This window comes from Lolium perenne, chromosome 1 (assembly GCF_019359855.2).
Source record: "Lolium perenne isolate Kyuss_39 chromosome 1, Kyuss_2.0, whole genome shotgun sequence".
Lineage (NCBI taxonomy): Eukaryota > Viridiplantae > Streptophyta > Magnoliopsida > Poales > Poaceae > Lolium > Lolium perenne.
In genome coordinates, this window is record NC_067244.2 from 6382058 (window position 1) to 6399064 (window position 17007).

A 17007-nucleotide genomic window follows, 5' to 3' on the forward strand; every position below is an offset into this window, starting at 1 on the left:
TGTAGGAATCAACATGATTGGTCTCTCTTCCAAACGACCAACTCCAAGGAAGAGCGGATGGTACCGGCGAATTGAGCCTTGTAGCTAGGCCGACGAGCAAGAGTAAGTCCCATTCGCGGTGAGCTTCCAAACAATAGAGTTCGGCACACCCTAAACAGTAGAGTTTATGTCTTAGGCTGTCGTAGTCGTAGACAGTATAGTGTACTGGGGTGGGCAGATAGTTCATTTCGTTTCTACGATAATTGCTACCGGTTGAGCGAGTACATAAAATAGTACACGAGGAGCCCAATAAGAGTGGAATATCCTGTCTCAATCCTATTACTATGCCTAGGCATGGGCGACACGACTCGTCTCTGTGCTGCATACGGCCAGCCGGCAGTCTCTTCTCACGGGAGGGATTTCTGAATTGACAGCATCTTGAATGCATGCCACCGACGAATTTCTGTCTACTGATGACAACAAAAACCAAATTTGAGTCACGGACTAGTACTGCTTATGCTTACAAACACACGCAAGCAAGCAGTTTGAGCCACGCGCGGACACGTACTGCACCACCACGGACTCTAGCTAGTACTCAGCCACTATAAGTAGGATGCACCACCCATGCAATTTTCAACAACCAACACTTGCGAATCACTTGCATTCCAAAACAAAAGGGCTCTTGCTGAGCTGTAGCATACCACAGCTGAATCCATGGCGAAGTGCTGCCTGCTGCTGCTCTTCCTGGCGTTCCTCTTTTCGCCGGCGGCGAGCAGCGACACTACGCCGTGCCACCCCGACGACCTCCACGCGCTGCGGGCCTTCGCCGGGAACCTCACCGGCGGTGGCGTCCCCCTCCGCGCCGCGTGGTCCGGCGCCTCGTGCTGCGGCTGGGAAGGTGTGGGCTGCGACGCCGCAAGCGGCCGCGTCACGGCGTTGCGGCTCCCCGGCCGCGGCCTTGCGGGGCTCATCCCAGGAGCACCCTTGGCGGAGCTCGACCACCTTTCCTTCCTGGATCTCTCCGGCAACTCGTTGGTTGGCGAGGTACCCGAGAGTCTGCAGATACGACTCGAGGGCCTCGCCACCGCCGCTCGCTCATTTGCTACGCCTTTCACTGACATGCCATTATTGTATGTGGAGGAGCGTAGCCGCAGAACCCTCGACGAAGAACCAAACACGATAACCGGCACCAACAATACCGTCGTGTCAGGAAACACCAACGTTCTCTCCGGGAACGACAACATTGTCATGTGCGGGAGCAACAACACCGTGTCCGGAAGCAACAACACCATCGTAAGAGGGTGTGACAATGTTGTGGCTGGGAGCAACCACGTCGTGCGTGGGAGCAACCATGTCGTGTCCGAGAACAACAATGTTGTCTCCGGGCATGACAATAATGTGTCGGGGAGCTTCTGTACCGTGTCCGGGAACCACAATACGGTATCTGGGAGCAACAATACCGTGTCTGGGAGCTACCATACCGTATCTGGGAGCAACAAGGTCGTGACAGGGGGTTAAGTCTGTAAGCGTACGTATTGTTCCCATCGGAGCTCCGGTCACCCCCTTGTCCTACTTAATTCGGTGTACCTCACAAGCACTTGGTGGGGTCAATCTTCTGTGTCCTGTATGAGGTTAATGATCTAGTATAAGTGTACCGTCGTTTCCTTCTTCTGTAACGGAGCTTAGCTCCTAGCTTGTCTAAGTTCAGTGTAGCCCCCACAGTCACTAGCTTAATTAGTGGGGTCAATCGATCGTGTTATGTAACCTCATGGGGATGTGGCATCCTAGCTTTTCCTACTCTGAATAAGAATTTCCCTTCAATATCTTACATACATGTCGTCCTGAATGACTACCACGGTTTGCAGATGATGTACACCAAGTGTGTTTGCTTTTGTACAAATTTGGCAAAATATAATCGATGACACTTGCAGAATTCTGGAGGATGACACCAAAACACATAGATCTAAAAAAGGAAACATAATAAACTACTCTACAGTTGTAGATTGCTACTACACTTATGCTGATTGTGTTACTTTTGACAAAAAAAAAATGTTCTGCAGAATTTTGCCATGTCTCTGCAGTCTACACCAATATTAGGCTCCATGTCTAAATATCAGAAAACTGAAGTCCAAAATAAATTGTAGCTGACATATGTTGGGGACCGGGAGCACCTAGCACGATGAATCTTCTCTTGTTCCTTTTCTACCACCTCTCCCTAGCAGAAGATTCACAGGCCACAACAGAAGCCACAACTGAAGAATTTCGGAGCCGCTGGAGTCAACGTTGGCACTAGAGGGGCTCCAAGCCATATGTGTAGCCAGCGGCGGCTTAACTGGGGACGACCTCCTAGGTCGTGAGAGGTGTCACTTAGGCCAGCGCTTCTCTCGCAGTTGGTCTCGTTGCCGCACTAAGGCCTTGTTTGGTACTAGAGTTATAGTAGGGATTAGTGGGGATAATCCGCTCCAAATTTTAAATCCCCACTTATCTCCAATGCATGTTTGGTGCTAGAGTATGAGAGAGTTTAATCCCCACTTATCCCCACTTTTCCCCACTTTTCCCCAAATTTTTAGTGTAATTTTTTCAATCCCCAATACTCTACCCCTACCTAGTGGATTGGGGATGGGGTTTTGTGGGGATTGGGTGACAGCAGTGATTCACCCAATACTCTAGAGTATTATCCCCACTAATCCCCACTGAAACACTATTACCAAACAAGGCCTAAGGGGTTGCAGGAGCGTGATATGCAACTCGAAGGAGTTGCCGTCTCCGATGATCTGAGGCAGGGTTCCACTGGGAGAATACACATGTTGCAGATGGTTACAGTAGTGGTGACAAACTCTTCATTTCTAAATTGGGGGAGAATTCTCTTTTTCTTTACTGTGGGTGGAATAGATAGGACGACGACTGTGTCACCGGCCCAATTTCTACGACAACCCCACGAAAATCATCGTCCACCGTTAGATGTATATTCAAAAAAGTCTTGACTTCCATTTAGACGGGTAAAAAGTTCTTTGTTAGCCCAAACTGCCTCCATTCGTTGACTCTGCCACCCAGTTTCATGTAGAAATTGGCCCAGGACACGGTCATCATTTCTCAAATTGAATCTCGGTTCCGTCTAATCTAATTTTTCATGACCGTTGATTAAGTTAGCAATAATTTTTGTGTAACTTTTATAATGCTTCAACAATGTAAACGAATGTTATAGAGATCAACTCGTTAAATAAAAATCCAATAAATAAAAAGCTCCTCATTGTTAAGCCTGTGAAAAGAAGGCCACGATGCTTGTACCGTGCTAAAAAAAGACCACGATACTCTTGACGAATTACGAGCGCCACTACGGGAAAACTGGTCAATCGCACGGCAAAGGACCCTGTACGCCCGGTAAAGGCGTTGCCGTGCACGAACGGACGGCAAAGACCGCCCGGCAAAGCCTCCGACGGCAGCGGGGACGTTGCCGTGCGCATCGAACATTTACACGGCAAAGGCCGTTGCCGTGCGCGCTAGTGTTTGCCGTGCAGGCTAGGGTCTGCCGTGCGGGCCAACGTTGCCGTGCGAGCCAGCGTTTCCGTGCGGCCTGCTCGTTGCCGTGCTGGCCAGCGTTGCCGTGCGGCAGCTCTGCGCCGTGCGGCTGGCTTTGCTGTGCGCCAGCACGCACGGCAAAGGCCCCTCCAGTCACTCCCCAGGAACTTCTCAGGTCTACAGCCTGCCGCCACGTGGCAAAGTGACCAAAATTCCTTTGCTGTGTGCATAAGGACCCTGTTTTTTGTCATTTTTTTTGCTGTTTTTTTGCATATTCCCTGCATTTCAAAAATAGCAATTGACAATAGAGCATATACAACATATAATCTTCAACATATCATCACCAAACACTATGGGAACACCACAAATACATCAAACGCACATATTCATGCATACAATGCATTACATAGAGTCCATAGTCCATCCACACAAGTTAAATAACAATAATGTCCATTATTACAATCCATTACAAGTCCATACAATCCATTACAACAAAGACAAGTGCACAACGACCATGGCATCAACCTTGTCCTCCTCCATTGCTTCCGTCGGCATTATCGTCATTGCCTTGTCCTCTTCCTACAAGGTTGATGGAATTAGCATTTGCATTTGCATATTGAACACTTGAACAAGTACAAGAAGCGGGTTGGGCACAAGAGTGTAGGAGGACTCACCGGGGATCAGGTTCCGGATGATGTTCGTGTTGTTCACGGTGTAAGTGTGGTCACCGGGCTCTGAGTGGACGGTGGCGGCATCCACGGCAAGGAGTAAGGAGGAAGAGGAAGACTCCCCGGTGGAGAAGACAGACTGGTCTGGCTCATCAGCCAGTTCATCTGTGCCTGGTGCGTCTGGATCATCTGATGCTGCTGTTGCATCTGCTGCATCATCTGTGCCTGCTGCTGCTGGTAGTCCAGAATCAGCTGCTCTATCTGCGACCTTTGCTCCTGGGCCTCCTGCTCCTTCGCTGCCATCTCCGCCTACGTTGTGTTGCCGCGATGTCATTAACATTTCAATGGAAAGCATGTAAAGGAAATGTAGAGGCCCTAGGAAGAACATACCCGTAACCGCTTGACGGCTAGATCTGAAGCCCGTGGCCGGGTCTCTACCTGAGGCTGGCCGCTCTTACGACCACGATGGATCTGGCGGAGAGATGGAATAGTCGCTGGGTCGACGCACCCGTCACCAAGCCATAGGCGGCCATGCTTCATGCCTTCTCCCGCAAGCACCGCAACCTCAGCATCAAAGTCCTCGGCCTCTGGGTTGGAGCTCTCGCCGTGCTTCTGCTTGAACTTGGAGACATAGGACTTACACTGGGTCTCGGATTGCGGGTTAACCCACAAGGACCCCGTCTCAGGATGCGACGCCTTCATTTGCTTCATCTTCTTTAGCACGGCAAAGATGTTAGGCTTCACTCCTGTCCCGACTTCCTGCAAAAGAGAACATGTAATTAAGTGAAGTGGCACACCCTTGCGGAGTTAACAATATATAACGTGAATTCAAAGAATGAAGGAACCATTAATTTGCTCACCTCGTTCTGCAGGTGAAGAGAGATGGGGATGCTGCCTTGGATATGTGATCCACCTCGCATCTCTGCCCGCTTCTTTTTGCCCTCCTCGTGCTTCTTGAGGTACTGGGGCATGTCCACCACATGACCATCGCCAGAAAGCACTTCTCGTCGTTGCCGACGTACTGAGGAGGGTTCTACATACAAGATAAACCCGTTATGGTAAAATAAACTATATGGCGATAAAGAAATCAATAACACAAAAATGAAAATACCTGCAGGTACTGCCACGGCTACATGAGCGTGTCGCGAGCGTCCTCCTTAGTCATATGGACGAAGTGGTCGGCGTGCCAGTTGCGGACGCACTGAATACGTGCCTCGTAGTGCATGCCAGTCACCCTCGTCCTTGACATCTGGTGTAGGACATCATCGCACGCATTTTCCTTACCCTCGGCCTTCCGGAAGTATCTCTGCAACCATACACATAGGTAAAACAAGGGGCATTAGTGCACGTACTGTCAACCAAGGAGACTGTATGAATGGTAAGAAGTCAAAAGTCACGTACCCAGAATTTGCCAACAACCACGTCCTGCATGCTACCACGGCCAAGAGGATCTGGCGCGAGCCTGTAGTGCGCCCACCTCCAAGCTACGTCGCGGCCACCAGTAGGTAGATCGACTAGCCCAGGGAAATACCTTCTAAGTAGGCCCCCAAGGATGTTCGCGTACCCACGTGGCGGCCTCTGCGATGGGTCTTCAAACTTGAACGAACTGCACCACGAAACGACAACATCAATATGTATGTGATAATAATTTTGATAATGACAAAAATACGATAACGAAATGCCAAAATTAACATGTACCTCCTTCCAGCGGGCTCTTGAACAACATGGCTGTAGGGCCACTCCTTCAGCGAGGGGAGCCGTGTTTTCCCACGCTGATATACCCTAGACGCGTGAGAGAATCGTCGAAGAATATCCGGGATGCCCCGTCAAACACCCCCGCGACGCCACCCCCCGTGTCCACCTCGAAGCATCGCCTGCATAGCGAGAAAATAAAATATTCATGCAAGTGAACATGAATTTTTTACAATAGTAGTATAACAATATTACTTCATCATAAAGAATTAAAGTGCAAAAAAATAATTTATTTCACCACTTTTACTTAAATTTTCCTTGCAGCACATTATCTTATTTTTGCTATATGGGCCTACTTTTAACATATCCGAATCATAAACTACGTTTTCAAAACTAAAATCCTATTTCTAATTTATACTACACTAAAATCTTATACTAAACTAAAATCCTATTTCTAATCTATATATCTTACAAAGCAAAACCCCACTAGAAGATCATTTAGTGTGTCTATCCTAACATGCAGCATATCCACATCATCAGCTAATCTGAGCCGTAGGATTTTTATCTCCATCCATCCATTATGCCGTCCAACCGTGACATGCCCAGTCAGTCCCAAAGTTCGTGCGTGGATAGGCGAATCCCCTCCCTAGCAATCGCTCGCTCGAGCGATCAGTTTTTGTCGGCGTGGAGCGCTCGCGCGAAAGCGCGACTCAATTCCCTTTTTATCACGTAGTGTTTTAATTGCGTTCACATGTGTTCACACTAACAGCTTGTATTACTACTTTGCAAGTTGCATGCAACCAAGAGCGTTCACACTATATGCATGCACATGCACCGAGCATCTCATGGATTTGCATTTAATGAGTCAACTTTTGAGCACTCTTTCATAAGTTGTTGCATGCATACACATAGCATCTCACTCTTTTTTTCAGCACGTGGCAAACTCTCAATTCTCTTTTTGCAATTCCCTTTTGGGTTTTATTTTCGTACGGTAATTCATATTTAATTGGATCCTTTTGCAATTCCCTTTTTCGGGCCAGTGGTTTTTAAGGGGGAAAATAACGGGTGGGAAGATCCACTTGCAACTCAAATGAACTACCACTTGCTACTCAAATTAAGTACTGTTTTAAGTTGTAAGCTAACAAAAGTTGCTAAAATATTTCTAAATGAAAATTATTTTTAGGGTTGCTAGGTATTTATATTTACCGTTGATAAATAACGGGGCACCGGGTTGATAACTTGTAAACCAAAAAAGAGTTGGTACATATTTTAAATTAAATTAATTTTTTAGGGTTGATATTTATTTATATTTACCATTGATAAATAGCGGGTCACCGGGTTGATAGCTTCTAAACTAAAAGAGAGTCGCTAAAATATTCTAAATGAAATACTTTTAGGATTATTATTTATTTATATTTATCGTTGACAAATAACGAGGCACCAGGTTGATAGCTTGTAAAATAAAAAAATGTTCGCTAAAATATTCTAAATGAAATACTTTTTAGGGTTGGTAGTTTTTTATAATTACCATTGATAAATAACGGGGCACCGAGTTGATAACTTGTAAACTAAAAAAATCGCCAAAATATTTGAAATGAAGTTAGATTTTTAGGGTTGATAGTTATTTATATTTACTATGGGTAAATAACAAGACACCGGATTGATAGCTTCTAAACTAAAAAAGATTCGCTAAAATGTTTAAAATAAAATTAACTTTGGGTTGATAATTTTATACATTCACCGTTGATCAATTAAATACGGAGGGGTTGATTATTCAAACACAGAGGGTTGATAACTTTTAGCCCGAAAAAAAGTTTCTCGAAACATATCAACATGGGTGCTAGTTTTGAAGATCTCGTCGAGACGAATTTATTGGTGAAAGCGAATCTTAATTTGGAGTTGTCGTTTGAAAGTTAAAACATTTTGAATTTACAAATTTGGAAAAGATTCCGCTGACATCAGCAGATTCGTCTATTTGTGCATGCATGCAGAACTTTCCCTCAATAGTCTGCACCAGGTTGATAATTTTATACATTTACCGTTGATCACTCAAGTACGGAGGGGTTGATTATTTAGATAGAGAGGGTTGATAACTTTTAGCCCGAAAAAAAGTTTCTCAAAATATATCAACATGGGTGCTAGTTTTGAAGATCTCGTCGAGACCGACACATAGGTGAAAGCGAATCTTAATTTGAAGTTGTCGTTTGTGAGATAAAACGTTTTGAATTTTCAAATTTGGAAAAGATTTCGCTGACATCAGCAGATTCGTCTTTTTGTGCATGCATGCAGAACTTTTCCTCAATAGCCTGTACCAGGTTGATAATTTTATACATTCACCGTTGATCAGTCAAGTACGGAGGGGTTGATTATTCAGATAAAGAGGATTGATAACTTTTAGCCAGAAAAAAAGTTTCTCGAAACATATCAACATGGGTGCTAGTTTTGAAGATCTCGTCGAGACGGATTTATTGGTGAAAGAGAATCTTAATTTGGAGTTGTCGTTTGAAAGTTAAAACGTTTTGAATTTACAAATTTGGAAAAGATTCGTTGACATCAGCAGATTCGTCTATTTGTGCATGCATGCAGAACTTTCCCTCAATAGCCTACACCAGATTGATAATTTTATACATTTACCGTTGATCACTCAAGTACGGAGGGATTGATTATTCAGATAGAGAGGGTTGATAACTTTTAGCCAGAAAAAAAGTTTCTCGAAACATATCAACATGGGTGCTAGTTTTGAAGATCTCGTCGAGACCGACTCATAGGTGAAAACAGATCTTAATTTGGAGTTGTCGTTTGTGAGATAAAACGTTTTGAATTTTCAAATTCGGAAAAGATTCCGCTGACATCAGCAGATTCGTCTATTTGTGCATGCATGCAGAACTTTCCCTCAATAGCCTACACCAGATTGATAATTTTATATATTCACCGTTGATCACTCAAGTACGAAAGGGTTGATTATTCAGATAGAGAGGGTTGATAACTTTTAGCCCGAAAAAAAGTTTATCGAAACATATAAACATGGGTGCTAGTTTTGAAGATCTTGACGAGACCGACTCTTAGGTGAAAACAGATCTTAAATCGGAGTTGTCGTTTGTGAGATAAAACGTTTTGAATTTTCAAATTCAGAAAGATTCTCGCTTACGTCATCAGATTTGTTCCCTTCTACATGCATGCAGAACTTTCCTGAAATAGGATACACTACAGTCCAAAACGTTCCTAAAATGGAAAAAAAATCATGTCCTAAACCGATCGCTCAATTTGATTTAAGCAAACGATCGCTAGCTAGGGTAGCCCGTGGATAGGGCCTACAGGCTCCCGTTAAAAAAAATGTTCCACATGTACTCATCGACTTCTCATCTTTTATTCCCGCCCGCTCCGTTTCCTCCCTGTCCACTTTGACTTCTTCATTTGAAACGTAGGCGAGCAGTCAGCGCCTCTTCTACTACCACAATGTCCTGTCTTTAGTCTTGCTCCATCAGATATCATCGGTCCTTTCAGATCACTCTCACCCTTCTGCGTTGACATGGTTATATCCTCTCACATCATGCGTATTTGGGGATCCAGTTCAACGAGGGCAATAAGCATTCCAGTCGTCGTTGATTTCTATCGCTTCATATGGGATAGGATAGGACGGAAGCATCCAACAGCAAAGCAATCTCAAGTCTCCCCACTCCCACGCCCTCTATTACTTCTTACACATCAACCAATCCAACACTTCCTCCTCTCTAAATATTCTCTATGATTCAGTATAATTTCTGCTATTTTTGGTGTTTTGTATTTACCATAATTCAATTCCTAAGGTTTGGAGAATTTTTTGTTGACATATATTTGCTAATTCCGGTTTTTTGTTTTCAGATTGCTATGTATAGCCAGAGCATTTTCTTTGACCACCTATGCGTTATAGGTGTTCGATAAAATGTCCATCGAGTAAAATATTTCATATGATTTTCATGTTTTGCAGGATGGAGAACTACTGACCACAAATTAATAGCAGGAAGAGGGTGTTGTGCATCTACCTTGGGAGCTGCTTCTTGCTGGTGATGCACAAAACGGAGACGCAGGATCTGGCGGGGCGAGCTAGCTGACGTGGGCATTACCCTTCGGTTAACCGACATTGTCCTATCCTGTATTAACTAGTTGGAGGCCCATGAAAGTAATTGGAGGCAAGATGGGCCGCCTGGATGCGCACCAGAAGATTCCTTGGCGGGCAAGACAAGGAAGCAGCCGAACAAGGAAAGATTATATTTAAAACTACTATAAACCTAGTCGTACTCGGTTAGACCTCTTGAGACCTGGCCTCCTATATAAAGGCCAGGAGAGGGGCTGCCGAGGGACAATCAATCTTAGCAGTTTAGCCACCAAAAATCTAGAGCTAGGTCGCCGCAGCACTTAGCCTCTCGCTCAGCCGAACTATTCGACACCCCATTGTAACCCAATATCATTATAATCAAGAACAAACAGGCAGGACGTAAGGGTTTTACCTCATCGAGGGTCCCGAACCTGCGTAAATCGCTCTCCCCGCTTGTCTGTGAACCGATGTCTCGTGTCAGCTTGCAGGATTCCATCAACCCTAAGCCCCAATCGGAGGGCATTGCCGAGGAGTACCCTCGACAATTGGCGCCGTCTGTGGGAACCCTGTCGGCACAAGATCGGACGCCGGCAGAACCCGTCATGTCATCAGCAGCTTCATCGACACTATCATCACCAAGTCTGGGAAGCCCGATCCGCTTCGGCTCCTACGAATTCACCCCGCACAGCGACTCATCTCGCTCGACCTTCTCCGATCTACAAGGCAACATGGAGATGACCTTCGGGAGCGTCCACTACAACGTCAATTCAGAGGGAATCCTTCGGCTGCTGGAATCCCCCACTTCCGTATCTACGAGTCCGAGCGCGTCATCGTCACTCGACCTTTCGGCTGGTCGAACAAGCCCGACGAGTTCGCCCGCGTCCTCGGCTCCCCGTTCAGCGTCTTCCATGTCGGTCGGGTCCGACAACCCCGCATCTTCGGAGCTAACCTCATACTACTGCTTGAACTGCGATACCAGACACGGGCTAGGGTCGAGCGACACACCGTTCATCTGCAACGCCCAGTATTCATCGGGAGAGGACAGTGTCGACAGCACCATCCAAGGTCTCACCCGAGGAGCGGCGCACCACCAAGTTTATGTTGCTAACAGAGGAGACGGGGATCGCACCCCCCGCTCCAGCAGGCGAGCTAGTTTCGCGAACAACGCCAGCAACGACAACAGCGACCATACCATCGCAGAAGAGGAGTGGGCAGCAGCCAGGGCAGCCGTGCTAAACGACACACCGCTCCCTGCAGGAGCCACGGTTGGAACCCTCAACGCTTATCGCTCCATACTGGAGAAAAATCGGGAGCGCCTATCAAAAGAACAAGCCACCCACGAGAGTCGCCTATCGGCTGCGGACCAATCTAGTGAATGATGGAGAGGCTCACGAGGCAGTGCCTCTCGAAGCACTCAAGGGGCAGGCAAGCACCGTTCAAGGCTATCCAGGCTCTCGGAAGATGGCGCTAGAGAAATAACGTCGAATCTAACCAAGTCCTTCATGACCACGGACACCGCGGGCATGCCACGGCCAAAAACCGTCGTGGGAGCAACCGCCAATCTCGCCGCATACCTCATCAATCAGAGCCCTGAAGGTTCTATGGCTCAACCTCACCGAGGTGCCCTAGAAAGTCTCGCGATATTGGGAGATAACCTAGTTCCACGGAAGGAAAAGACCGCGTTACAAGCTAGTGGCTCAAAGCACCATGCGAGAGATGCTCGGGATGAAATCACCCAGAGCAGGATCGACAAAGCAAGGCGACGACGCGCCGCCAGAGAGGAGTATGACAGCGATTCTTCGGATGAGAGTCAGGAGAACGACGGCGAACTCAGGGGAGCCGACTGTTTAAGCTACAAAATCCACGAGGCGATGCCACCCAGAAAGTTCAAACCCACCCCTACTGACGCCGCCAAATACGATGGGCAGCAGGAGCCGAGGTCCTGGATAGACGACTACTTGCAGACTGTGATTCTGCAGAAGGGGAATCAGATAGCAGCAATGTAATGCTTGCAGCTTTACCTAAAGGATTCAGCACGAGCCTGGTTAAGGGGTCTGCCGAAGGGTTCCATCAAATCATGGGACGACCTAGTAGAGGCTTTTGTTGCTAATTTCCAAGCAACATACAAAAGGCCCGTCGGGATTGAAGAGCTGCGGCATTGCCAGCAAAAACAGAAGGAATCGATGCGCGCATACATCGGGAGATTCACCAAGCTCCTAAACGCTGCCGAAGATGTATCTGTTGACAGAGCAATCGTCGCCTTCAGCGATGGCATCCGACGTGAAAGCTACATAGAAGAACTCGGGCACAAAAAGCCAAAAACCATAACCAAGTTAATGGAAATCGCTAACAGCTGGGCTGATGGCGAGGACAACGTACGAAAGCCGCGACAACGCAGTGACGACGAAGACGACGACCAGCCGAAGCATGACTCGGGTGGACGAAGGGATCGCCACAAGAAGAGGAAAAACCGCAGCTATGACGACAGTAACCTGGTAGCTGCAGGATATTCTGATCGGCAGGACGATCGGTATGACGACAGACGAGACGATCGGCAGGACGGTAATTGGAGCAACTCTGGGAACCGTGGTAATTACAAACCACGACCACAGAGGGCACCCGAACTACCCTACGCCGAGCAGATCAACGCTCCCTGTTACTTGCACTCGTATACTGATTCTAAGGACGGCAAAATAAAGTCAAGCCACTTGCTCAGGGACTGTCGACAGTTCATTGACATGCACAAACTCATCCAGCAGGCAGGCCAGCAGCCACCACCACCTCCATCGCAGTACCAAGTCCAGCAGGCTCAACCTCATCAATCCAACGAGGCATTTCCACCACCACGAGGGCAGATGAGCATGATCCACGGGACAGGTGTTTCAAGAAGAGAAATGAAGAAGCTCACTCGAGAAATCAACCTGGCAGAAAGCATCATGGCGAACATCCATGAGTATGTCGAGTGGTCATCTCAGCACATTACGTTCAGCCGAGTAGATCACCCGATGACCATACCAAAACCAGGACACGCTGCCCTAGTAGTCGAGGCGCAGGTCGGGGGGTTCAAGATGAGCAAAGTCTTCATGGATGGTGGAAGTGGACTAAATCTGATATTTCTCGACACAATCAATAGTATGGGGATCACCATGAGGATGCTGGAAGAATCGGACACCTGCTTTCATGGGATTCTCCCCACTTCACCGGCGTACTCTCTTGGCAAAGTTTACTTGAACGTCATCTTTGGCAAACCAGACAACTTCAGGAAGGAAAAGATCGAGTTCGAAGTCGTGAACTGGGAGTCGCAGTATCACGCCATACTCGGGAGGCCAGCTTATGCCAAGTTCATGGCTGTACCACACTACGCATACCTCAAGTTGAAAATGCCTGGGAGCAACGGGACAAACATTACAGTCTATGGAAGTTTCTCACGCTCGGATAATTGTGACCGAGATTTTCAGAGGATTGCTGCAAAGTTTGGGCTGCGGCAGGAAATCACTGATCTTCCTTCGAAGCCATCGTCTCACGACAATAAGGAAGAAGAACGCGTTAGAGGAGCAAAGAAGAAGCCAGCCGACCCTTCCCTTGAAGCTTCGGCAGCACAGACCCTTGCAGCTCAAGCTTCGGCAGCAAAATCTTCGGCAGCTGATGGTACAGAAGACATAGGAGACAGCAAGACACTGACAATTGCTGCCCAGATCCCCGATGAAATCAACGACGCTTCGAGAACCACTAACGTGGTGGACAAGACAAAAGATGAGAAGAACCCCTTCCTTGCTTGAGCAACCTACTAGTGTTTAGTTTTCCTTCTCTTTTTAAACAGGGCTCTCCCTTTTTCGCCCTTTAGTCTCGTGGTTTTACTATTAATGAGAACTTAAGTTTCGATTCCTTGAAAAGCATTGCAGTGAATCGGAGCACCTATACCGCACCATCGAACACACTGTGTACGCCACCTGGATAAGAAACGGTGCAGCATAGCGTGCGGCAAAAGATCTGCTCCGAAAAAAGCCTCTACGAGTGCTACAGGATGCAAAATAAACAAGGACATTATCTTTCCCCTCTGCTATAGATGCCTCTACGAGCGCCGTAAATAGCAAGAGTTCGGAAATGCATACAAACACAACCCACATTCGATATTTCACTTATGGAAATATCAAAGAACAACGGGCTCATTGGCAGAACCATTGCACCCGAAATATTCGGGAGTGGCTGTCGAAATATATATCGGTTGAAAGCAATGTTGCGCATACAAAAGGTTTAGCAAAACCTGCAACACGAGCTGATCACTCAAATGATTTGCTGACCAACGAATACACATGTATTTAAACGGGCAATTAAGATTTGCTCCCTCAAAATTTGCCAACGGCATTAATACGGTAAAAGTACATCTACATGTATCTACCAAATGAAGAGCCTCGGCTAAAACAATCCAAAACAGTTGGATGAAATAGTCAAAATATCTATTTACAAAACCTTAACCCCTGAATCACCCTTGCGGAGTTTCCTTTTCTTCAGGTACCTTCGAATCCTTCTCAAGTTTGTCGACAACTATGTTGGCAGGCAACAACACCTTCGGATACAGCGTCTCCAAGTCACCAACCGCGTTGGCAATAGACAACAGATTCGCTGAGGGATAACGCGCAAGAACAAGGGCAAGCGTAAATCTGGCTCCGGCAAAAACTTGAGCTCTAACCAAGTCCCGGATCTTCTTGGTATTCCCAAACTCAGACATCAGAGTCAACAGCGTGGGAGGGACTGCGTTTAAAGGGAACATCGCCCTCCAAATTACCCTCAGGGCTTTGTAGCACTTGTCGAAGAAATGATGGACTTGTTGGACCCGATCCTGAAATTGTGCAACAGCCGAAGCCTTCGAGTGTTCTCGCCAGAAAATTTCTTCGGCTGATGACAGCTGGGTCAATGCGTGCACACGCTCGTGTATCCGCTTGTTTTCTTCCGCACGGTTCAATGCTATGACTAGCAGAGAAATCAAATAGAAGATCGGGCAATACGACTTTGATGAACAAGTAATAGACCAAAGGACCAGAGAACTTACAGTTTAAACTTTCAGTGGCCTTATGCAGTTCAGTAAAAGCATAGCGCTCTACGTCGGCTGCAATCTCGCCCTTCTTCTTGATAATGGAGGCCAAGGCATAGGTGTTGCGTAGGTCCTTCTCCAACTGCGTGATCCGATCCTTCATACGTTGGATCCGATCATATTCAGAAAGAGCGTCCGAAGGATCGTCTAAAAAATGCAGGCACTGGGAATACCTGCAAGGAAAAGTGTTAAAAGCATGATGGATCGCTTCGCATCAGCATCAGAAGATACTCCCATCGGGAGAAGTGCAAGTAAAAATATCATAACAAGGGTGTACTAGCAACATTGCTAGCACGGAGTTTATTACAAACATACGTTTTGCGACAGAACATTGTTTCACAGAAAAGTTTGTTACAAAGATCAAATGGCTTGGGTTTAAGTCGACAAGCTGGGGCCAGCCGACATCTTCCTTGATGAAACCAGCTCAAGGAGCTGGCGTGCACATTTTAGGGCTGACACTTTGAAGACGCTTAAATCAATGAACCGCCCGTCTTGCTCTTTCGGCAGCTCCTTGGACATCTCTTCGATATCAGCCTTGAAGCCGTGACCCATCATAAGTTGGAAGGCAAGGAGGGCACCATAGGTACGCGAAGTGCGTTTGAATACCTCGATAACCTCCTTGGTGTCAACCGCGAAGGCATCGATCAACTGCCCCAGAGTTTTGTCTTGATTGATCTTGGGGAAGATCAACTGCCATGGCACCCTTTCCCTTTTCAAGGAGCTCTCAGGTAAGCTGGTGGGAGGCGAGAGTCATCGACACGCCGTTGGCCGGAGAGTTGTTTGGAATTCTGTCCAAGGCGCTGGCGGGGATGTCGGCAGCTTCTGCAAGAGATCTAAATAGAAACGATCACTGACAAAAGATCGAAATTACAAGTGCGATAATCGATAGTGGAACATAAAAGAAATTACCAAGCAAAGCCAAGGAAGATTGACGAAGGAGTTCATCCTTTTCGGCTGCCCGAGCTTCGGCAGTCAGCCTGGATGCCTCCTCTTCTTTCAGCTTCTCCTTCAGCTTGCCCAGCTCCTCCTTCAGGGAGTCGACCTCTTGGCGAGCTTCAGCAGCTATCTTGACCGTGCCATCCAACTTCGAAGAACAAGATTTGACTTCCTTTTGGAGCCGAACCTTGTCCGCCTCCAGAGAAGTGAATTGGGAGGCGAAGGCCTCCAAAGAGGATATAACGCCTCGCAGGTCCTAAAGAGAAGAGGATATTTGACGAAGAATCATTAAACAAGGTACACACCAGGAAATTCGCGTTGTGATCAAAAAGGACTTACAGAAGAAGGAGGCGCGGCGGCAGCAGTTGAAGGGACATCTTTCCCCTTAGAAAGGGAGGAAGCTGTCGAAACCTGGGCCGCGGGGACTGCCTTAGGAGCCGAAGCTTCGGAAGCCACGACATCATCAAACTCGAACTCGAGTCACAAAACGCGATGTGCGTGCGTGACGTGCCGAGCCGAGCCGAGGCGGGGCGGGGCGGAGGAGGAGGAGTGCGCGAGGGCTCCTTCTAATCTCACTCACTTGGAAGGACTAGAACAGCAGCCCTTATATACCACTCCAACTCTCTCCCAACTAGCAATGTGAGACTAAACTTTGTCCCCCAAGACTGTCCCAAGCTGCCAACGTGATGGCCTTGAGATTTCAGGAATTGTAGACTACATGGGCTGCCTTATTGGGCTGCAGCCCATCTACATTTAACAATCCCCCACCAGATCTCATATGCACATCAGATGACACATTAGTTCCATTTACTGTTTAATATACCTGCACTTCAGTGGAGACTGTTAAGTTGAACTTCCACCTAGGCAAGGTGCTACGCTTGACTACAACTGAACAATGGACTATGCCTTGAATTGTCAGTCTTTGTGCAGCAAGTTTCGCTCAATGCCGGCACGGTACTAGGCTACCATAGCCTTCCCCTCGGGTGGAGCTTATAAGTCATACTCCTCGGCCCTTCATGAGCTTACTAGAGATTCACCCAAATCTC

The 17007-nt window shown here is 47.2% G+C and overlaps 1 protein-coding gene across 1 annotated transcript; it reads left to right on the top strand.

Annotated features, from left to right (window-relative positions):
- Positions 1–605: 605 nt before the first annotated feature.
- On the top strand, positions 606–1807 carry LOC127342136 (receptor-like protein 2). Its single transcript, XM_051368070.2, has one exon. The coding sequence runs from the start codon at positions 694–696 to the stop codon at positions 1495–1497; it is 804 nt and encodes a 267-aa protein (XP_051224030.1). The 5' UTR covers positions 606–693; the 3' UTR covers positions 1498–1807.
- The last annotated feature ends 15200 nt before the right edge of the window (positions 1808–17007 follow it).

What these genes read in the sequence shown, in the direction of transcription:
- LOC127342136 (XM_051368070.2), top strand. Translation starts at nt 694, where the DNA reads ATGGCGAAGTGCTGCCTGCTGCTGCTCTTCCTGGCGTTCCTCTTTTCG.